General features: G+C 40.6%; 2 protein-coding genes across 6 annotated transcripts in view; one reads left to right on the forward strand and one right to left on the reverse strand.

Annotated features, from left to right (window-relative positions):
* Window positions 1-77: 77 nt before the first annotated feature.
* Window positions 78-8012, reverse strand: grtp1b (growth hormone regulated TBC protein 1b). Its single transcript, XM_051710836.1, has 8 exons — window positions 7896-8012; window positions 7430-7581; window positions 6911-7069; window positions 6702-6826; window positions 6325-6421; window positions 1882-2054; window positions 1598-1783; window positions 78-464 (listed from the first exon to the last, which is right to left on the reverse strand). Exons 1-8 carry the CDS (start codon window positions 7961-7963, stop codon window positions 378-380), a joined length of 1047 nt encoding a protein of 348 aa, XP_051566796.1. The 5' UTR covers window positions 7964-8012; the 3' UTR covers window positions 78-377.
* An 829-nt stretch (window positions 8013-8841) lies between these two features.
* The window catches only part of LOC127448174 (mediator of RNA polymerase II transcription subunit 14-like), a 28231-nt gene continuing 13229 nt past the window's right edge, over window positions 8842-23843 (forward strand). For 2 of the 5 annotated variants that reach the window (XM_051710511.1, XM_051710512.1), the window contains exons 1-16: window positions 8842-9228; window positions 9706-9732; window positions 9857-9962; window positions 10061-10234; window positions 12953-13082; window positions 13232-13360; window positions 13453-13560; window positions 19716-19848; window positions 19924-20074; window positions 20178-20289; window positions 20515-20640; window positions 20737-20815; window positions 20902-21061; window positions 21406-21600; window positions 22914-23048; window positions 23735-23811. In XM_051710511.1, the coding sequence (XP_051566471.1) occupies window positions 9059-9228; window positions 9706-9732; window positions 9857-9962; window positions 10061-10234; window positions 12953-13082; window positions 13232-13360; window positions 13453-13560; window positions 19716-19848; window positions 19924-20074; window positions 20178-20289; window positions 20515-20640; window positions 20737-20815; window positions 20902-21061; window positions 21406-21600; window positions 22914-23048; window positions 23735-23811 (2012 nt within the window). In that variant the 5' untranslated portion in view covers window positions 8842-9058. Of the gene's footprint in view, window positions 9229-9705; window positions 9733-9856; window positions 9963-10060; window positions 10235-10984; window positions 11290-12208; window positions 12339-12952; window positions 13083-13231; window positions 13361-13452; window positions 13561-19715; window positions 19849-19923; window positions 20075-20177; window positions 20290-20514; window positions 20641-20736; window positions 20816-20901; window positions 21062-21405; window positions 21601-22913; window positions 23049-23734; window positions 23812-23843 lie in introns of those variants that run through there. The other 3 variants (XM_051710513.1, XM_051710514.1, XM_051710515.1) reach the window with 3 other exon arrangements.

Raw genomic sequence — 23843 nt, forward strand, 5'->3', positions numbered from 1 at the left:
ACGTTCATATTGTTTTAATGGAATGCAGATCTACATTTTTAAATAAAAGACAAGAAAATGAGCTGCGTTGCAACTGGTTTAAAGTATAAAATTTTTATTTAGTTAAACATTTCTTATATAATCAATAGGGCATTTAGGCATAGAAATGGCATTGTTTTCAGGAACGCATTCATGATAGCATGTCAATAAAAAGCCATTTAATCTACAATTATTTTTCAACTATTTCTAAACAATTACAGAAAGTCCTGACATTCAGTTTAACCTTATCCCACACTGTAAATAATAGATTTTCAACTCTGATGCAAATTTATCACAAATCTTTCTCAAACTGTACATCCATGTTTATCTTTTATTGTGAATCAAAGATTTTTTTTTTTTTAACCAGAAACAATGCGATTCCTACAGGTCTCCCTGAGTTCATTGATTGTTGCCATAGAGAGACTTCCTGGCTCCATAAAGATTTTCTGAGGGTAGAAGACAAACAGACATACTTCAGACCAAACACTTCATTGTACAGTTTAGGCTAGGGGATTTCAAACTGAAAAAAATAAATAAATATATATATATATATATATATATATATATATATATAAAATGTATATTTATTTATTTATTTACCGAATTTAACATTTTTGCCATTTTAATTTAATCAAAATGTTTCTCTTCAGTTTTATGCATCTAACATCACTCAATTATTGGGTACAAAAAGATATGCAGTCAACGTATCTATGTACAAAGTAGACTAAATATTTTCCAGATAATTAGGAACGCACCAATATGAACATTTTTGGCCAATACAATATAGATTTTAACAAAAACTACTGGCTGATACTGATAATTTGCAATTAACCCACCTTATTTTGTCATCAGACCACTGTTTTGCTAGGAATTATGCTTCAACATTTTTTACAAAAGCTATTTTATTGTTCTAACAATAAATAATTTCCATTGAACATGAACTGAATCTGATGAACACATGACAGGCCAACATTTTAAGAGAGCCACAATGAAAGATAAATTCAAGATAAAAAAAAGATACAAATGTAAATTAAAATTTTGCTGTTCAAACAATAGAACTCATGAACATTATACATTCACATTATGACTTACATTTGACACGCTTTTACTTTCAGATTTCATTTATTTAGGTAGGTATGTCTTTATATTACACTCAGAAAAATGCTTATAAACTTAATGCAATGCGATACATTTACATAATTAATTATAAATAAACCATCTGGGTTTTTTTTTTTTTTTTTTCATATAGATTGTTATAGCCAAAGGGTTTCATTTGGTCATTAATTGGCAGAGATATTGGTGCATCCCTACAGGTAATATTTTAATAATTTATTTTGGCTTTAGTACATATATAAATATAATATAAAATATAATTATTTAAATTATCTTTATAATATCACAATTTTCTTTTATACACAAAAATATATAGCAAAACTGTATATAGGAAAGGTTCCATCGCAAGGTGATTGCCATATTTGGAGGTCCTTGGCATCGAAAATTTTGAAAACCCTTGATATAGGCTTCACAAGTAGTTACATTTTTTTTTTTTTTTTATACATATAACAGCCACAGAATTTACCTGCATGAAGGTGTGGCAGTCCTCAACGTACTCCCCATGGGTGATCTGTTTGAAACGTTCACAGATTTCCGGGAGACTCTGTGCCTGCGAGATGAGGTTCTGGTGGTGACAGATCAACGTCAAAGCCACACGGAACAGGATCTTGGAGCCCTCATAGAACAGGCAGTCCCATATTCTCAGCACTGTCTGAGAAAACCACACTTACCGTCACAATGTGAAATAACTTTTGAAGCATTTACCATTTATCTCAATTTACAATAAACAGAAGCAACCTTTGTCCTCACCTCTACAGGAAGGATGTCAATGTAAAGGCAGATGAACCAGCGTGAGACCACCAGGGTCCACATTACATTGTGCCGATTCATAGCCTGCCAGACAGCAGGAACCTTCATCCTGACAAGCTCCCCAAGCACCTCTTGTTCTGTCTTAAGCCCCAGCATAGTTGGTGTGTAATAGTCTCAATATAAAAAAACAAAAACAATAAAATTTAATTTAAAAATAAAATCCCTTTCATTACGAACGGAAGATATGAACCTTTTAAGGGAGTAACTTTTTTCAATAAATTCTTAAAGTCAACATGAAACGGCATTCAAAACCCATTTTACTTACGTAATGTGACTTATTTCCAAAGTGAACCACAATATTCAACAAGAAAAAATTGTTGACCGAGGCTTGATTTTATTCATTGGGAACTGATTGCATTATGAAAAGTGGGCGTTCCATACCAGAATGGAGCCAGACCTCAATGCAAGTTTGCAATTGATTGTGGAAGACTACTGCCCTCCTGAAACACCACCAGCAAGAGATGGGAATCGAAACAGAGCTTTGCAAAGCTATATTCTTGACTGTTTTCAAAGAGGTTTCCCGAACACTCCCAATTTTTTCCATTGTTTTTGCAAACAGGTAGTCCCGCCCCAATCTCATGCCATTGGTTGACACAAGTTGCTCTGTCAGACTGTTCAAATAAACCAGGATATTCAGAAAGCAAGAAGGATCCATTTGTGTCCACATGTCAATTTTAAAAATCACAGCAAAGCGGAGTCACGTGACGCCATGCGAGGATCGGACGTGTGAACGGTGAGCTCTGCACACTTTGTTAGTTTGAATAATTTTTATGACATAAACCGGTGAGTTTCGATACACTCTGTTCCATAACTGTTCTAGGAGGACAATATGTCAAAGAATTCAAAATCCTCGGGCTCTGGAGACATTAAAAGACACTTACGTGCTCAAGTTGACGCCCCCAAACAGGCAGCAAGACTGGGAGTCGATTTAGTCGAAGAGGTGCGGCAAATGCGGCGAGAGATGCTGAACATGTCGGCAATGCTGATGAAGGTTGTTGCTGACTTGGAGGATCTTGCTGTGATACGTCGATTGATCACTGCCATGGAGGCGATGTTCACTGATGTGGTTACAAGGGTGGGGGATGTCAAGAAACGGATCGATTACCTGGAGTCATCGGAGATGGAATTATCTGCTAATCCGCTAGCGACCAAGATGGATTTGGAGCGTGTCTGGGAGAAGTTGGAGGACATGGAGAACTGTTGCCACCGGAATAATGTCTGTATCGTTGGAATCCCTGAGGGAGTAGAGGGACAGGATACGGTGAAATTCTTGTATGGGCTCTTTCCGAATCTGCTCAACATAGCAGGCCATAAACTGGAAATCGAGCGAGCTCACAGGGTTCCTACTTGGCGATCCACAGAGGGAGACAGGCCCCGATCAATTCTGTCCAAATTTCTGAGATCATCCGATAAAGATCTTGTGTCATGCGAGGTGAGGAGTAAAGGAATTTTCTTGCATTTTCTTGTTCCCAGACTTTGCGAATTCAACGAGAGAAGCATGATCGATTCAAGGAATGCAAGAAACTTTTACATTAACGGAAGGTCACTTTTTCACTGATATTCCCGGCCAAATTGAGAATAGATGCTAAGGATAGCCGTAAAACATTCACGTGCCCACAGCAAGCGATGTCCTTCATAAAGTCAATGGAGTGAGCAAGTCATCTCATTGTACTCATGTTGCAGCCAAGTGGACCGGCTCACTGAACATTCGCTTGACTGTTTGAAGATTCTGTGCATTTTTTTTTTTTTTGTGCTGGTTCCCCCAATCGGCTGGAGTTTATTTTGTAGAGTGGCACACATTAGGGACAGTTTTGTGGATGAATCTACACGCTCTTTGTGCTTATTTCTCCTGTTGGCTGGGGTTTGTGGAGTATTTCTTGCAAAGACATTGGAGTGATTAAGTCATTTGTTTGCAAAGGTGTCGCGGGGGTTCTCGTAGGCGTGCATGGACTATTTGAGTTTAGAGGGATGGACGCCAGTTGACTCTGTCGTGCGTGGGATTAATGCATATGTTTTTTTTTTCTGTTTGTTTGGTTCTGGGGGATGTTTGGGTTTTGATTGTCTCACTAATGTTAGAATGTGGTTTTTATTATCTTGTTTTTGACACACAATATATTTTTTCTTTTATGTCAAAATGTCAAATGTTAATATGAGTGGATTGTCTCTCTCCACGTGGAATGTGAATGGGTTGGGGCACCCCATAAAAACAAGGAAGGTTATTTCTCTTCTTAAGCGTAAGAAATATGATATAGTGTTTCTTCAAGAAATGCACCTTTCTCCGTAGGAAGCTGAAAAATTTGGGAAGATATGGGGTGGACATTTTTTTTATAGTGCTGGCTTGAGTAAGAGCAGAGGAGTCATTATGCTGATAAGTAAACATCAACAATTCAAATATCTCAAACAGAGTAAAGATAAATTAGGAAAAGTCATTATTGTTTTATCTGAAATTCAAGTGTGGCTTGGGAGGCACTTAAGGCGGTTCTTAGGGGCTGGATCATACACTATGACACATTCACCAAAATATCCAAAGCACAAAAACTCGTGGAATTGGAAGGGAATATTAAAAGTGCCGAGGCAGAGCTGAAGCGCAGAATGTCTTATAATTATCTCAGAGAATTGACCCGTCTGAAATACAGATACAGTATAATACTCTTTTCGCAGAAGGTGGAGTTTTGACTATTCAGGGCAGGACATACTTTTGATTCTTAAAAAGGACAAAGATCCAAGTGAGTGTAAGAGTTACCATCCAATTTCCCTTATCCAGCTAGACATTAAAATATTGTCAAAAATTTTGGCTAACCGATTAAGTTATGACACCTCTTATACATATAGATCAGATGGGGTTTATTCGGGGCTGTAGCTCTTCTGATAACATTTGGCATTTCACCAATATCATGTGGTCAGTGGCGAATGATCAGACTCCGGTCACTGCCATCTCACTTGACGCTGAAAAGGCATTTGATATGGTAGAATGGGATTATCTTTTTAAGATTTTGGAAATGTACGGGTTTGGGAATACTTTTATTGGATGGATTAAGTTACTTAATAGACACTTGGTAGTTCTTGCCCCTATTTCGCCATTGCAAAGCCTTTCTATCAAACTAACCGGAGAAGTTAAGTTACACCCCATTATCTCGCATTTGCACACGGTATGGACAAAAGTGTCCAGAGTTTTTAATTCGGACATTTATTTAAATGTTGCTTCAAGCATATGGCTGAACCCAAAGTTATGTATTAATAAGTCTCCTTTCTGCTGGTCAGAGTGGATTGTGAGGGAGGTTATTACGCTTAGTGACCTATATAAGAGTGAAGTGTTGAGATCCTTTGAAAATATGGTTCAACATTTTGGGATTCCCAGGTCTCAATTCTTTAGGTATTTACAGCTGCGCCACCTGCTCTGTACTCTTTTTGGGAGTAGCACAACCCCCCCCCCCAGAGTGGCAGATTCTCTGGGAGTGGTGATTACTTCTTTTGGAAAAGGTCATGAGACATCAGCGTATTACTCCCTGCTAATTCAGATTCATCTTCTCTCAAGAGATTATGGGAGAAAGATTTTAACTTGGAGGAGGGAGTGTGGGCTAGGATTCTAAAAAAACATCAAGTCTACATCTAGAGATGCAAGGGTGCACCTTATGCAATTTAAGATTTTACATTGATTCTATTGGACCACCTCTGGATTGTATAGGCTTGGTTTTAAAGACACACCCACCTGCTGCTGATGCCAATCAGACGACAGGGACACAACCCTTGTTTTTTGGTGGTGTGTTAAGATCCAAGAAATTTGGTTGAGGGTTCAGAGTTTTATGTATGATGTATTGGGCACTCAAATTTCATTTTGCCCCAGACTCTGTATTTTAGGCGATGGGGCGGTCATTAATATAAGGGATATATGCATAAAAAATTGGATCCTAGCCAGTGTTATGATCGGCAGACAGATTATTCTTAGGGGATGGAAGTTGGCTGGAGCGCACTCATTTCAAGAGTGGTGCACAGAGATGGGGAGGGTAGCAGCATTCGAGGAAATGTCATGTAGAAGGCTAGGCAACTTAGATTAATTTAATAAAAAATGGGGCAGCTATTTGGCCTTTTTGGAGGGCTCTCAGAGAAGGGCAGTGGAGAGAGAAGTGTAGTTTTATATGTGTGTGATTATTTTATATATATATATATATATGATTGGGGGGGAAAGGGAATAATAGGGGGTTAAATGTTGATTCTGTGAATATATGTTTTGCTTTTCTGTGTCAATTGTGTGAATTAATAAAAAATATTAATTGGAAGAAAATAAATCACAGCAAAGCTGTACGACTGTTTTGCCTATTGTAGTGATAGATGATGCTTTGCAGAAGAGCTGGTTAAACATATTATTGGGTAAAAGAGACTGACCTGGTAAGATCCTGCCAAGTAAAGCATCCAATAACCAGAAAGATTTCTCCTCATCTTTAGTGATGATGAGGAGGTATCCAGCTATGAAGTTCATTCCCTAAAAGTCAACAAGGAATGCATGTGGGATATACATTTCAGTGCTGATGTGATCATGCAGACGGGTACAGCAGGTTTAGTCATAATATTGACAGGATAAACAATCTGAAATTGCAGCAGTGTTATACTTCCTCTCTCATTATATTTGACATTTCACTAAGATCCTTGTACTACAATAGTTTTAGTAGATTCTTGGGTACAGTGGGAAGTTCAATCCTGGATTAACATTACACATTAGTGTCCAGACCTACAAATGGCCATGTGTCAAACCAGTGTTGTACCTGACAGTAACCAACATCCTTATTGTGGTGTGCATATGCCAGAAGTACATTAAACAGGGCTTTCTGTAAACATGGCTGGGAGGAGTCACGGAACTGAATGTTGTCAGGGAAGGTTCTGTGCATATCTGAAAAAAAAAAAAAAGTTTAGTATGATCAATCTTTAAATGAAAATATGGTTCCATGACTCGGCTGCAGTAGAAATACCGTACCAGCATGTATAACCTCTTCTATCTCAGGGTCATGCTGAGGCTTTAATAGAGAATGATAGTAGCCAGGATTCCTATTCAGCTGGTCCTGAGCTCCACTAGCTGCCATCCAGATCTGAGTGCGATGTTCACATGGAACCCCCTTCCTCACATACCGCTTCACTGCAAAACCAAAAGACAGCTATGCAAAAGGGGAAACATGTACATACATTTTTTCCCCCCACCGGGGCTTTCTATGTTGCAATGCTAAAGACTGTGTTTAATGTGCAAGGAACTTAATTGAAGGGAGGCTTCTCATAAATGTAAGATAGGGACTGTTAATGTGTGTTTTACTTATTTTTGGTTGTTTTACTATTTTTTATATCCTGATGTTTCATTTGTGTTTTTTACCCACCCCTTTGAGTCAATTTATTTGCACAAACCTGTATATAGATTTTTTTGCCATGCTTTGTTCCATCGTCAAATAAAAAATGTATCATAAAAAAGTTGAGTGCATGCTTATGTGCATACAAACTCGCCCACCTCTTAAATTCTTCTCCACCTTGACAGTGCCCTGCACAAGTTTAGACCACTTTTTCGACCTTCTAGTGAGCACAGCTACATACTCGGACATCAGCTTCTCATAGGATTCATAGTTGAAATCCTCTGACCTCTCAAATCCATATCGGTCAACCCTACAGACACATTTAAAGACTTGTTTTTAGATGTTATTGGGTAATTTCATGGAAAATCTAAACTATTCCATAAAATTGCTAAAAAATTAAGTTAGATTAAAATGGAGTTTAATAACATTTTCATTCTGAACATTTTTAAAGTACACTGTCTAAAGTGTTTTTTACTTGTGTAAATGTTTATATGAATGACAATGACGCAAACATCACCTGACGCACAGGTGTTTTGGACCATTGCCTATAGCGAGCGTCCCACCAAGTTGAATCTTATAAATAACACCACTTCATCATATAGATAATGAAAGTTATGTTCAAACCTTTGGCAGTCGTTGCAGTTTGAAGAGGCGGAACATTCCGTGCTTTGATCATTAAAGTAATTCTCCATGTAAAGGTTAAGTGCGTCTCTTCCAACGGACACTCTCCAAACTGAGATGGGCTGTGTACGTGCATAAACTCCACCCCTAGATAAACATGTCATTGCTTTTGCTCCTATGCCCAGGTTATGAATGTTGCTTGGAGCTTCACTGTCACACCACTGATGCTATTTTTTTTTAATGTATTTGAAGCTTATTTTCGGGACAAAGAAAATTCAACAAAATGTTTACTCTACATTTATTAGAGTATAATATAATATAATATAATATAATATAATATAATATAATATAATATAATATAATATTATATTATATTATATTATATTATAAATTAAACATTAATTGTGGTGATAATTTTAGGCTACACATTTTATTGTATAGAGCTATTTAACACATTTCAAAATTAGTTTTTTTAAATTTATGTTTAATTTATTAGAAATATTTTATTGTCTTTTGTTAAGAATCGGATAGATTTATTTTTTTTAGTTTTTGTATGTTTATGTTATATTGCGTTTGCATTGTGCAGAGCCTTTCACCACAGTTTCACCACATCGATATTGCGTATGCACTTGTTTGGTATTACCAAGATTTTGAATGAATCAGTGAATAAATAAATAAATAAATAAATAAATATAAACCGGAAGTTCAGTCTGGCCGTTTATTTTACAAAATAAAGGTCTTATCAGATTCTCATTTATTCGGCTGCTAATGTTGCGTGAAAATGCTATTTGACTCCTGAAATCCACAAAATTTAGTTTATTTATTAAGTGAGACTATCTTCTATATTCGTTGTGAAACAGATTAACCCTATAAAAATTGCTTGTTTTTTTTTTCTTATAGACTTGTATTTTAAAATATTTCATTCAGCGGCCATTGAGAGGAAAGAATAGTTTGGTTTCCTGCTTCAGCTCTCCGCTGGCTGATGGCGGGGCTCCATCTCTCTCCCGCTAACACGTTACCAACTCGTTTCTCAATGAGGTGAAATCGATTTAGACACACATCAACATTAAAACAAAAGCTTGATTATATTCTCTCGACCCGGTTTGCGGTAAACGCGAGGACAGAGTCGAGTCCGTAACCGCATATCTCTCCTGTTGTGTTTTAAAATGGCTCCAGTTCAGATCGGTTCGGACGGGCAGCTGGTACCCGCCGGTGGCCCGACTTCAGCCCCGCAGCCTCCTCCAGGAGCCCCGGCCACTCAAGGAGTCCGACTGAGTCTCTTGATCGAGTTTCTGCTGCAGCGAACCTACCATGAGATCACTCTGTTGGCTGAGCTGTGAGTTCATCAGTGATCTGACCTAATGTGGTTAATCTGAATGGAGTTAGATTTAGTTTGATATCTAACTTTAGCTCTCCTGCACCTATAAGTATCCTCAGTGTTGTTTTTGTTTTACAGAACATGTCTGAGCACTGTCTGATATTCATTAGTCTCACAATTGAGCTTGAGGCAGTTCAGTTAAAGAAAATTGGAGAGAAATAGACGTCTTTGGAAGTATTTTAGCTAAAATCATATAAACTGTAACATTGCTCTTCCTCCAGCAGATGTCCCTGAAGTGTATTGAACTACCAAAACACTAAGTCATATGAAGAGAATATGTGCAAAGATATTGCCTGAGTTTTTTTGTTGTTGATCTGAGCCAAAAGGTCTTTACAAGGTCTTGAAGTTCCCTTTTCTAATTCTAGATGTAAAATGCCTTTCTTTCAAAATGCTGTTATTTGACATTTTTTAATCATATCCTTATTATTTTCACAGACTCCCACGAAAAACGGACATGGAAAGGTAAGAAATTGCCATGGTGGCAAATATTTTTATACTTATACTTTTATTATTTTGAAGCAGGATTATAATGTTGGTTACATTATTCTCACATTTGAATATTACTGACTTGACCCGTTTCTAACAGGAAAATTGAAATCGTTCAGTTTGCCAGTAGGACACGGCAGCTCTTTGTACGTCTACTTGCTCTTGTGAAATGGGCAAGTAATGCTGGGAAGGTGGAGAAATGTGCGGTACGTGATCTGTTTCTCAAATCCAATCTGTGAAATAATCATCAGGAGCTACGAGTTATTGTCATTCCTGTGGATTGAGAACTCATATCTGTTTGCAGATGATCTCCTCATTTCTGGATCAACAAGCATACTTATTTGTTGATACGGCAGACCGACTGGCATCACTGGCCAGGGATGCATTGGTACACGCTCGTTTGCCTAGCTTTGCCATCCCATTCGCCATTGATGTACTCACCACGGGCTCTTACCCACGCCTGCCCACATGTATCCGGGTGAGTAGTCAAACCTTGAAGACCTATAAACCTAACCTTGACCTGTCCTAACCCTAACCCTTAGATTACCTAACCCAATTTTTACAAGCGCAATTTACTGTCCTGTGTTGACATATTTCTTATTGAAACAGGAGATTTTGGCAGGACATATCAAAGGGCTTGTCCCCTCTTGTTTTAAATCACCAATGGCCTTTAGTTTACGTCAGAGCCATGACCCATGATTTGCTGCTTGCTAGTCGGTTGTAGGTGATATTAGGGCGAGGGACATTCTCAAAAATCACAACTACAACGGCTAATTACAATTGTCTAAACACTTATGTATCGCACAATAACTAGCACACTGCTTTGCTATGATATCGAAACACTTTTACTATAATACATAATAAAAAAAAACAACACATTTTAACGCTTGTATTTAGGGATGTCAATTTTAAGACATTTTCATAATTGATTGTCGTGGAAATTAACAATCAATTAATGGTTAAAGTTAATATTGCAAAACTAATGCGGAGGACTCCAAATAATATGTGCATGTTGCCTGTTGTTTAAATATAATTTACATTAATACACTTAAGGAATGCATGTATTGGCATTTTCCTTTTAAAATATTCTTAGTTCAGTGTATTTTAATACATTTAGGCTGTTTAGTAAGAATTTGTGAATTGTTTAATTACTGTTAATGAATTAGGCTCACTGACATATATATATATAGAACTGGATTGCTGACGCAACAGTAAACTGCCTGCAGGAGGTGAAGTCACCGGAATTGTTCAAGCGGCCATCTTGGTATGCACAAACTGCCATAGAGCATCAATTACTGACAGGCGAAAACACCCCCGTTTCACCGTCTCCGATCTGGGGATACGACAGTTGCATTTCACCCTCTAGTGACTCATATTTAATGTTTAATTTGCTTGTTATGAATAATATTCATTATGAGGGAGAAGATTTACGCTGATCACGATGTCAGAGCATTCACCTGCCCCGGTGTTCAGTCTATCAGTGCAGCACATCAGTCACCAAAGGAAGCGGGAAAACTGTCCACAAGTTGTAAAGTAAGTAGGAAAAGTTGAAATATCTGCTTGTATAGGGTGACAATATGTCCTTACCCCCAAAAGGGGCTTTAAAAAAGTCAGACCGGGATTTCTAAATCGCCTCAAATGCCCGGTATTTGCTTGTTTTCATATTGAAGTGCTCTCTGTAGTCATACATTTATACATGTCATAAATACGTGTAAATACCATTTAAACGTAACATATAAGTTTAATTTTAACCAACTTTGCTTTGCGTGTCTCTCTTTCTGAGTGTCCACTGTGCGTGTGATGGAGGGAGAGAGAGCGTGCGCTCTTATTCAAGTGAGCGTGAGAGCAAGGCACTTTTTAACATAAAAAAAAAAAAAACATAAAACAAACACTTTGATGTTCACACTAAATAAGTCTGAAAATGTCTGTTTGTATCTTACCTTAGTTTCAGTGAACTTGTTTACATTCAGCTGATCTGTTCGCCACTGAAGTTTGTTAGAGGTGGATACTGTTTGATACAGATATACGTAACTTGCTCGGGGTTTCAAGAAACAGGAAAAATTCCCGACTTTAAATTAATTATGTGTAGGACGTTTGCATTGTAGGGATGTACATGCAGATTTCAGATATAAAATTGGTGATTTAATGACTAATGTTTACTCGCTGAAATGAGATTATTTCCTATTAAGTCAATAGGGACATTGGAATGTTTTGGGCATAGCAATATGGCGGCGCAGTGGGTTCACTGTTATGACGTCATGAGCAATCCAGTTCTAAATATATATCAGTGATTAGCCTACTTTTAAAAATAACTCATACAGGATATCACTTATGTATATTTGAATTCATTAAAACTTCACATTGTGGATCGTGGAATATTTCGGACATTTGGACTTATTTTTTTTATTTGAAATTAATTTAAATCATAACACGTTGCATGTGAACAGTACTTAACATACCGTTTCTAAGGTAACGATGGTGAGATGTCAGCTGAATATACCTTCGTGCTTTCCCGGCGATCGCTGATGTAATTGTAGGTTGGGATGAAACAAGGAGATCAACAGTACTTTAACACTAACAAGGTGTGTGCAGAAAACATTAATGTTCATTTAAAGAGAAAAGCTCTAATACTGTTTACATAGAGCACACTTTATCTCCCATCTGTGCGTTGTTGTATTCTGTGAACTGGATAATGACATGCAGCCCGCAAGCACCCTCTAGCGGCGTGTGACTGTATAGACAGCCTTATTCATCTCTGCTGGCTTGATTTCAGAACACATTTATCCTGAAATTAATTAATCGATGATCGATAAGCTTAATTGATCAAATTATTAACGACAATTAATCGATTTTTGATCAATCATTAACATCCCTACTTGAATTACAGACCTGTTCTGATGTCTGTTCTGTTCACCTCTCATTTGCTTTTAGGACACTGTTGGTAAGGTTTCGGTTAAAGTTTTAGTTTTGGGAGGTACTTTTACTCATTAAAACTGCCATCTAATATTCACCTTAAAAATCTTGTCTGATTATCACACCATTTCACTCTCTCTTTGTGCCCCCAATGGATATTTCACTAGGAAATTGCAGCGATGAGTGTAACAAGGTGCTTAATTTTATACGTAATTGCAAAAATGTTGCCACGGTCACGTAATGTTCATGAGATCAGGCTGGTCAATGTTGTTGTCTTTTTCAGGACAAAATTATTCCTCCAGACCCTATAACCAAAGCAGAGAAGCAGACCACACTAAATCAGCTGAATCAAATCTTGCGCCACCGACTAGTCACCACTGACTTGCCCCCACAGCTGGCCAACTTAACTGTGGGTAAGTTCCAGGTCCACACACCTACTGGTATTCTGTCCAGGAATTTGTTTCTGAACTTTTACTATTAGGCTACTTTGTTTTATCAGTGTTCTGTATGACTATGAATTATCTTACTTGTTTTTATGCTTGTTACTTCTTTCCTTGTCAAGCCAATGGCCGAGTGAAGTTTCGAGTCGAAGGGGAATTTGAGGCTACACTGACAGTAATGGGAGACGATCCTGATATCCCCTGGAGATTGCTTAAACTAGAGATTCTAGTTGAAGACAAGGAGACTGGAGGTACGACATTCTCAGTGTGTAGTATTTGCAGGCCATGAGCATGTGCCCTTGTATTTACAACTTGTGTGATCTTGTTTTTTAATTTTTTTCAGACGGAAGGGCATTGGTCCACAGCATGCAGGTGAACTTTATCCATGAGCTGGTACAGTCTCGCCTGTTTGGAGATGACAAGCCTCTTCAAGACATGTACAACTGCCTTCGTATCCTTCCAGCACGAATTGGTTTCTGTGTTTTTGCAGATCAGTTGATTTGTTAACAATCAATTCCTGTTGTGGGTCAAACCCATAACCTTAGTTCCCTTACGACTCAGTACACTTGACATTGCATTGTTACGCATATGGAGAGTGCCTTCATACATGACCTAGTTGAAACCTCTCTACAATAACACCAATATTCTAATATTGGCTGTGGTGTTTGAGCCCTGCCTGTTTTGGCGCGAAACTGTCCGCTATAAAAACAGGTGCACAAACACCATTTTCTCAGAATTTCTTCCTTCAAGACAGCGATCATCTCTTGTCTAGAAGCCCTCTACCTTCGCCGTCGATATACATGAGTCAGCGGGAAGAATCTTCACGGGAAAACTTTCCGTTCCCCTGCAGTGTTCCGGTGAACATCACACCACCTCGCCAATTGACGCTTCGCTGGTGAACGGGCCTCAGCTTCCTGATTCCCCCCAGCGCTTCGGCAGGGTTTGTGTATCTTTACAAAGCAATTGTATATTGTGTATTGTATACTGTGTGATATAAATATATATTCATTTATATATTTATATATCTAAAAGAGTCACTTACGTGTTCGCGTCTTCTTAAAGATGTTTCGTAAGTGTTCCTTGTGCGACATCCTGCCGTCAGATCAGCATGAGAGCTGCATTTACCATCTGGGCCGTGCTCGCGCAGAGTCAGCTCTCATGGAGACAGACTGCCCTCACTGTGAGGGCATGAGTCTCAAGACGCTTCACTCGTGAATCACCCTCGTTCTGAGGGATGCTTCAGCCTCACAAGCCCTCCCACCCGCCTCTTTTGTGATACCCGAGGATTCACACGAGGAGGCACGGCGGGGCCGTGAGGTCGAGCAGGATGACTTTGAGGTGGTCCTTGTGGCGGCACACGCCCTGCGAGCCCCTCAATCTCTCCGAAGTGCATGTTTTCTGATACGCTGTGCGAGACGAGCTCTGGCCTTCTGAAAGAGTGGGCGGCCTCGTCTCATGCAGCGGTTCTGACGCTGGGGATAATAATGATGATGTCATTATGTCTCTCGCTGCATCAGGCGAGTGGTCAGTGGATGATGCTGCCGCCCCTCCCCCCAGCGAGGGCAAGGAACCTGCCCGCGCCACTGACAGGGAGGTGCTCCGCGTCCTTACCAGGGCGGTCGAAGTGCTTCACCTTGAATGGTCTCAAACCCCAGAGGAACCTGAATAGTCTCGCCTCGATGAATGGTTCCAGCAGTCCGGACGCTGTGAAACGGCAGCGACCCGCAAAATCTTCCCCGAAGTACATAACGAACTATCCAAGTCCTGGTGCACGCCCTTATATGGTGCGCTCGCGCAGATATGCCATCATCTTTAATGTGGATCACGGGGAAGAAAACGGTTATTAAAGCGGCACACCTCTGCCCAGCAAGTAACAGAGCATGGAAATCACACCCCATCCTTCCAAACCGTGTCGACAAATGTCCGCACTGGCAGGAAAAGCTTACGCAGCAGCAGAACAAGCTGGTTCAGCACTCCACACAATGGCGGTGCTCCAGGAATTTCAAGCCAAGCTCCTCAGGCAAATGGACGAGCACGGCTTCGATCCAGAGATATTCAAAGATCTCTGCACTGCTACAGATTTAGCGCTGCATACCACGAAAGTCACAACCCTTTGAAGCGGAAATTAGAGTCCGCGGTTACTCCAAAAAAGGCTCGATTGGAGACACAAAATACTGTTCCCCATCTCCCCACTACTGTTTGTCGGGAAAGGAATATTGTTGTTCACAATGTTGTTCAAAATGTTGTATCTGTGTCTTGCATTCAAATAAATGCAATAACAAATGCAGTAAGTGCAAAAAAGAATACAGCATTCGTTGCAAATGCACTAGATGCTCACACATTCTCAATAAAGAGCCCCTTTTTCCTCTTCAAAGCGCACACATTATGCGCAACCACTCTCCTATAGTGAGTGTCGCATCATATACATGGAACATGGTTATACGATCCAATTTTGTGACACCTTCCACTCCGTTTCAACGGCGTTCTGTCTTCCACGGTTTCGTCCGAAGACGTGCCAGTGTTACGAGCCGAAATACAGTCTCATCGTGAAAAATGCGATGGAGATTGTGCCAAATTGTCAAGCACAAAAGGGGTTTTACAGCCGTTATTTTCTTGTTCCAAAGAAAGACGGCGGGCTTCAGCCAATCCTGGATCTGAGACATTTAAATCGCGCTCTTATAAAGCGCCCATTCAAAATGAATGCTTAGAAACTGATCTCATCGCATGTGCGCCCACACGACTGGTTTGCGTCGATAGATCTGAAGGATGCGTACTTTCATATCCAAATTGTATGACATCACAGGATGTTTTTGAGATTCGCGTTCGAGGGAACAGCATATCAATTCAAAGTCTTGCCCTTCGGACAGTCTCTGGCTCCTCGCACATTCACAAAGTGCTTTGATGCGGTTCTCGCCCCTCTGAAACTGAGCGGCATTAGCATCTTGAACTACCTTGACGATTGGCTGTTACTGGCACAATCAGAGGCTTTGTTAGGCCAGCACAGAGACTTACTGCTTCAGCCATTCTACAGTGTCCGCCTCAGTTCAAACGGGGAGAACACTTCCACTGAAACTGTTTCAGAAAGCATTGGGATTTGTGGCGGCAGCATCCGCTGTCATTCCATTAGGTTTCTGACACGTGAGACCTCTTCAGTACTGGCTGAAGCGCTGTGTGCCACGACGTGCTTGGCACCAAGGGCGCATGCGCATCACTATATCCCGCTGCTGTATAGCTGCTTTAGCACCACAGACAGCTCCTGCGTTTTACCAGTGAGGTGTCATGCTGGGGCAAGTTGTCACACAGCGCCTAAAGCTATCGGCTGTATTTCTAGCCTTTAAAGGCTTTTCAATCAGAAATATCAAACTGTCATGTCCTGGTTCGCTCAGACAACATGACAGTTGTGGCATATATAAGGCGGAATTTAGGAGACTTCACCCTCAAACTCTGTTGAGAATTTGGGAAATATCTGGCAAAGCAGAAATCAATCTATTTGCCTCAGTGGAGAATACCCACTGTCCCCTCTGGTACTCAAAGTCCCAACTTGTCAGGCGGAAAGTGGTGACCACGGATGCTTCCAACACAGGTTGGGGGGCGGTGTGCGATGGACGCCCGACTTTCGGCACCTGGACAGGTGCGAGGAGGGCGTGGCACATCAACCGCTTAGAACTATCGGCTGTAATTCTAGCCTTAAAGGCTTTCAGTCAGAAATAGTGTGCTGTCATGTCCTGGTTTGCTCAGACAGCATGACAGTTGTGGCATATATAAACAGCCAAGGTGGAATTAATTCACCGCCACTGTTGAGATACTGGGCGAATGGAGACTTCATCCTCAAACTGTACTGAGGATTTGGGAAATATTCAGCAAAGCTGAAATCGATCTATTTGCCTCAGTGGAGAATGCCCACTGTCCCCTCTGTTATTCGAAGTCCCAAGCCTCGCTGGGAACTGATGCAATGGCACACAAATGGCCGGCGAAATGCAAATATACGTTTCCCCCGGTATGCCTTATTCGCTCTGTCATATGCAAAGTCCGAGAGGACAAGGAAACGGTTATATTAGTTGCTCCAAATGGCCCAACCATCCATGGTTTCCGGAAATGATAGAGATGCTGTAGGAGAAGGAGGGATCTCCCCTCAGGCGCGAGGCACAATCTGGCATCCCCAGCCCCAGCTGTGGAACCTGCATGTGTGGCTCCTGAACAGGGCGCACTACACCCAACAGAACTGACGCGTTCAGTCATGAACACCATTTTACAAGCCGGAGCACCGTCCATGAGACGCCTCTATGCAATAAAATGGAAGGTGTTTACTGATTGGTGTCTCTTACATGGCAAGGACCCAGTAAACTGCCCCATACATGAAATTCTAATATTTCTTCAAGAGCGATTAGACGCAGGACTCACCCCGTCAATGCTCAAAGTGTATGTGGCAACTATATCTGCGTATCATGCACATGAAGCCAGTGCCTCTATAGGCAAGCGTGATTTAATAATAAAGTTCCTTAAAAGAGCAAGACGATTAAACCCACCTCGGCCGGCTACAGTCCTGACTTGGGAGGGACCCCTTCGAGCCTTTGGACTCTGTTGAACTGCTCACGCTCTCCATTAAGACCGCACTACTGCTGGCTCTGGCCTCAGTAATATGGGTCTGTGACCTGCATTCACTATCAGTCGACAATTCATGTCTGGAGTTTGGCCCTGGTCTTTCAAGAGCCACTGTCAAATTCAAGGCTCTGATGCTGGCATACAGAACAGTCACTGGGTCTGCTCCAGCATACCTAAAATCATTTATGCAGAGCTACGCGCCCACTAGAAGCCTGCGGTAGGCTAAGGAAGGTCGCCTTGTTGTACCAACACAAAGAGGCACCAAAACACTTTCCCGAAGTTTCAGCTTCATCATACCACGTTGGTGGAACGACCTTACCAACTCCATCCGTGAAGCTGACTCACTCTCTGTCTTCAAAAAAACGACTAAAAACACATCTTTTCCATGAGCACTTAACCAGTAATTAAAAAAATAAAAAAATAAAAAATCCTGTTGCAGTTTATTCTGTTTTGAATACTATTCTGATGCTAGTGAAACTTTAATACGGCACTTTTCATACCACTGTCTCCTTAAGATGATTCGCTTGTGTTTTTCTCTTTTGTAAGTCGATTTGGATAAAAGTGTCTGCCAAATGAATAAATGTAAACCCAAGAAAGGCTATGTACCCAAGGTCCTAACCACGCCCGTCAAAGCGCAGGTGGTTTACCTTCAGGCCTTCTTCCCGCCTCCATTTAATTCGGATGAGGAACAATCATCAACAAGCATTGTTATGACCTGTACAGACACTACATGCATATGTTGAGCATACTTGCCAGTTCAGACTGTCTGATCAGCTCTTTATATGCTATGGAGGACGCACAAAAGGAATGTCCGTCTCCAAGCAAAGGCTCTCTCACTGGATTGTCGATGCAATTACCCCGGCTTATGAGTCGCAGGTTAAGACTTGCCCAACTGGTGTTAAAGCACACTCAACTAGAGGCATGACCTCCTCATGGGCATGGACGAATGGTGTGTCCTACAAGACATATGTTTTGCAGGAGGCTGGTCCTCTCAAAACACATTCGCAAGGATTTACAACCTAGAAGTAATATCACTTTTTTCACAGTCCTCTCTGTTTAGAGCATTTGCTATGCATTAGCCAAATATATATATACTTATGCCCTTCCCTTTAAGTATGGGCTCCCCATCATTTGCACAACTGCCTGCAGTCAGGCCGTTATAATTTACCATAAAGTTGCAAGCAACTTTAATTATTAATATACTCCCTTCCCGACTGGGTTCATAAGGAGTTAATTCATACTATATGACTATAGTTCATATATTCGTTATGAGTGCTCTCCTCCTGGCCATCACGCGGATCACTCACTGCTGCATGCTCATGTCGGTCGCCATCCCACAAGACTGCGCCGCCATGTTTCCAAGTTACGTCGTGTAGTGCGACGTGATGGGATTCTGTTCCCCATAGGCGTAACTACGCAATGTCTCGTTCCCTTGTCGTATGTAACCTCGGTTCACTGAGATGAAGGGAACGAGATGTTGCGAATGCTAGCCCCACTACAAGACTCGGAGTTCTTGAGGCATGAGCGATGCGCTCCATGTTCTCAGTCAGAAATTCGGAGGAAATGGTGTTTGTGCACCTGTTTTTATAGCGGACAGTTTTGCGCCAAAACAGGCGGGGCTCAAACATCGTATACAATATTAGAATATTGGCGTTATTGTAGAGAGGTTTCAACTAGGACGTGTATGAAGGCACTCCCCATATGCGTAAATACGCACTGTCTCGTTTCCTTCGTCTCAGGGAACCGAGGTTACGTACATAACCGAGACGTTTTACCAGCCCAGATCTTTTGCTGGACACTTACCAGTGTTACCAGCCTTTCATTAGATCAAAATGTTAAGGTCATGAGGAACATACATTAAGTCAGGAGTGTCTTTTAAAAGGTAGTTAAATGCTCCTGATAATTTAGAGTGACTGAATTTATATGCTGGTTTTATCTCCAAACTTTATAAACAACATTATATGCAAGTGAGTCTCATATTATTTCCTTGATGAATGGTGTCAGATTCATTTTGCCTATCACTGCAGCTCGAGGTGTTGCACTCCCAGACTCTGATGTTAATAAGAGAGCGGTGGGGTGATCTAGTGCAGGTGGAGCGCTACGTTCCTGCCAAGTGCCTGACGTTGTCTGTCTGGAAGTAGGTTTCAAAATGTGCTAATCTCTGTAGATTTTCTCTTCTTTGGATTTGCATCTAATGGTTTTTGCCTTGTAGTCAACAGGTCCTGGGTAGAAGGACTGGCACGGCATCGGTGCACAAGGTCTCAATCAAAATTGATGAGACTGATGGTTCCAAGCCATTACAGATCTCCCATGAGCCTCCACTGCCTGCCTGTGATTCCAGATTAATGGAAAGAGCCATGAAGGTGAGTATCGCCTTGAAGATGACTTCTTGTTATCCCTTCTCAGTAGAGGTAATGATACATGGAAAGCTGATCATGTCTTTTTTTGTTGCTGTTCTTTCTGTAGATTGATCATCTCTCGGTGGAAAAGCTTTTGATTGACAGTGTACATGCCCGCTCAAATCAGAAACTGCAGGAACTCAAAGCCATCCTGAAAAGTAGCAACCCCAGCGATAACTGTGAGACTTACCTTTACACCACAGAGAGCTTCACCCAGCCAGTGCTTGCTGTGGCCTTTAGTATGATAAAATGGAATGTTTTGCAGTGATTAACTAGTCTGATTTGAGATAATTATGTAAAAGAGACCATTATTGCCAATACGTATATTTATATATCACAGCCTTGAGTGCCTTATTGCTTTTATAAAACAGACTCTTCATTTTAGAGTGTCGTTTATTTTTCAGCCTTCATAGAGACGGCCCTACCCACACTGGTCATACCAATACTGGAGCCCTGCGGCCGATCTGAGTGTCTCCACATATTTGTTGATTTGCACTCTGGGATGTTTCAGCCAATGCTCTATGGAGTCGGTTAGTCACAGATCCATTCAGATTCGGCTCACATCACAGTTTATTTGAACAAATGATAACATTGAAACTTAACCTGCTATGCTCCACTCTTTCCAGATCAGTCCATGTTGGACGACATTGAGAAGAACATCAACGATGACATGAAGCGCATTGTCACATGGTTACAGCAGCTAAAGTAAGCTTTTGTTTTTTTTCTACTCTTGGTGTGATTCCATTGTAACAGTATCAATGGCTGATGTAAGTGTATTTTGTTTAAAATAGGTTCTGGCTAGGAGAGCAGAGGTGTCGACAGTCTGTGAAGCATCTTCCCACACTGTGCACAGACACTCTTCATCTGTCCAATTCAACCACTCACCCTGTGGGCAACCTAACAAAACATCGCCTCTTCATTAAACTCACCCGCCTTCCACAATACTATATTGTAAATGCCTCAATGTTTTATCTGTTGAAGGAATATTCCTTTTGTAGCAAATGAAATTTATTTCAATTTAAGGATATGCTGTTGTTAACCACATAAAATAATTTTGAATTGTCTAAATTTTTGTCTGTGGTAATCGACCACATCTGTAGATCTCGTTTTGAACCCTGAAAACATTATTTTAAACTCAAGAGGGATTGCCTACTATGCTTCCGTAGTTAGTGGTACCCAGTGCATGCATAGTAGAGTGTGGCGTACAACTTTTAACGATTGTTCCTCTTTTACAAGGAACTTATTAGATGCTCGTGTGTACTGACTCTATTTCATCGTCTCTCACCTTTCCTCAGGTAGTGGAGATGTTTGATGTGGCTAGCAGTCTAACAGAGCTGCAGTATAAGTATAACTTCCTGTCGGTGAGTCAGATGGAGGGAGAGGACGGGCTGCCCTCTGCTCAGCTTTTGCAGCAGTTTAAGCCCAACCTGGAGGAGCTGGTGCAGGATATTTCTTCTGGTCGAATAGCTCGGCTTGGGGCCAAAAGGAAGGTATACTGAACTAACTATGCTGACCCAAATATTATTGTATACTCTTCTGTTGTATGGATCTACAGTAGAGCACTATCTTGAGGGGCAAAATCGTTCAGTTGAAGTATGTAACTTTTTCGGTGTTGAAATACGTTCTCGTATCCCAGCTAAATATGGAGAGACAACAAGTAAGCCATTCATAGGTTAATTTTCTTGAAAACTGTCAACACCTTGTCTCTGTGGCGCTATGAAAATTCCTCTGTTTGTTTTGTGCAACCCGTTTCGATAGACAACAACATTGACTCGACCAGTGGTGTGAGTTGGGGGGTGGGGCTATCCTTTTGTTTGATCAAAGGCTAGACAAGGCCGTTTTCAGAAAGCTGTTTTGAAAATAACGTTTGTTTTTTGCAATTCCATTTGGAAAGCTACATTTCAGCTTTAATGCATAACTTTATATCTAGGGCTGTCGATTGATTGCATTAATTTTGTGCAATTTAATAATATAAAATATATCGCGTTAAAACAATTAACGCAATTAATCATGCATCCATAAATTCTGTAATAAGGAATGTTCCTACTGTTTGAGCAATTCAAGTTTGATTTTCCACCTTGATGTAGTAGGGGGTATTCAGCTCTGCAGCTGCACAAGCAACGCGCCTTGTCAGACCAACGAGCAGGCAGCTCAGCTTCCCACAGACACGCTTTTGCACAGCTAGACAGAGCAGGGATCTCAAAAAGCATTTTTTAAAGTTCTATAATTAAGACAGCATCCTAAAAACACAGCGTTTAGGACTAGTGGTGCTGAAAACTAGTGAGATGCTCAAAGTGTCCATGTGACGCTTGTGTAAATAAACCAAAAATAAAAAAATAGAGCAGAGGGATATAGGGTAACAAGAAGATAATAATAGGGTTTTGTTCAATGATATGGAAATAAGACAAACAATATTTTGACTTTTAAATACACTTTTTGTATTGTCTAAATACTTAACTGTTGCCACAATCAATAAATAAATAAATATATATATTTAATGTTATGTATTTGAATAGTCTGAATTGTAATATTATATATTTATAGTTATTTGAATGATCATATTCAAAATGATCTTTATTTGGGGGCCTTTCACAGTAAACATTGCTATGCAATTAATTTGAATAATTGATTGGCACATCATGTCATTAATTTGATTACAATTTTTTTTAATGATTGACGCTGTAAAAGAGGTAGCTACTACTTTTTATAGGCCCATTTAAACTGGTGTCTTTTTAATGTTATCCTTGTTCTGTACAGTTTTCTTTTATATGTAATCAATAAGCTTGTTTTGGTCACTCCACAGTTGTCAGGAGAGCAAAATGCCGTTGAACCGAAGAAACCCAAGAGGTCTGGAGAGATGTGTGCCTTCAATAAGGAATTGGCCCACCTGGTGGCCATGTGTGACACCAACATGCCCCTCATTGGACTACGATGTGAGGTACTGAATAGGAATGGGTCAGAATTAACTTTAAATTCCTCCCCTTTAAAGCACTGCTATTTAAAATATTAGAGACGCAGGGCGTGCTGAGTGACTCCAGCCAGGTTTCCTAAGCAACCAAATTGGCCCGGTTGCTAGGAAGGGTAGAGTCACATGGGGTAACCTCCTCGTGGTCGCTATAATGTGGTTTGTTCTCGGTGGGGCGCATGGTGAATTGAGCATGGTTGCCGCGGTGGATGGCGTGAAGCCTCCACACACGCTGTGTCTCCGTGGCAACGCGCTCAACAAGCCACGTGATAAGATGCGCGGGTTGACTGTCTCAGACGCGGAGGCAACTGGGATTCGTCCTCCGCCACCCGGACTGAGGCGAATCACTATGCGACCACGAGGACTTAGAGCGCATTGGGAATTGGGCATTCCAAATTGGGAGAAAAAGGGGAAAAATCCCCCACAAAAAATAAATAAAAAAATATTAGAGACGCAGCATCTCAAAGGGGGTTTTTAGCGTGCTGACAGTATATTGAATTTTAAAAGACATAATTTCGCACATCCTTTGTACTACATATCCATTAGAAGGCGAAAGTAAGAGAGCTTTGTTTTTATCTTATATAAAGATTTCTTTTATGAATGTGTCCCATTTGGTGTTTATTAAATGTTCTTTGTCTCTGCCTTTTTCCCTCACATAGTTGTCCAATATGGAGATTCCTCATCAGGGGGTTCAGGTAGAGGGAGACGGCTGTAGCCACGCCATTCGCATTCTAAAGTAAGATTTAACCCTGGATACTATCAGTTCAG

Source organism: Myxocyprinus asiaticus, chromosome 11 (assembly GCF_019703515.2).
Source record: "Myxocyprinus asiaticus isolate MX2 ecotype Aquarium Trade chromosome 11, UBuf_Myxa_2, whole genome shotgun sequence".
NCBI lineage: Eukaryota > Metazoa > Chordata > Actinopteri > Cypriniformes > Catostomidae > Myxocyprinus > Myxocyprinus asiaticus.

Coding starts and splice junctions, on each gene's coding strand:
- grtp1b (XM_051710836.1), bottom strand. CDS start 7,963: ATGGAGAATTACTTTAATGATCAAAGCACGGAATGTTCCGCCTCTTCA. Junction 7,582..7,895: donor AACTGCAACGACTGCCAAAG/GTTTGAACATAA, acceptor ATGTGTCTGTAG/GGTTGACCGATATGGATTTG. Junction 1,784..1,881: donor TTGACATCCTTCCTGTAGAG/GTGAGGACAAAG, acceptor TGGTTTTCTCAG/ACAGTGCTGAGAATATGGGA.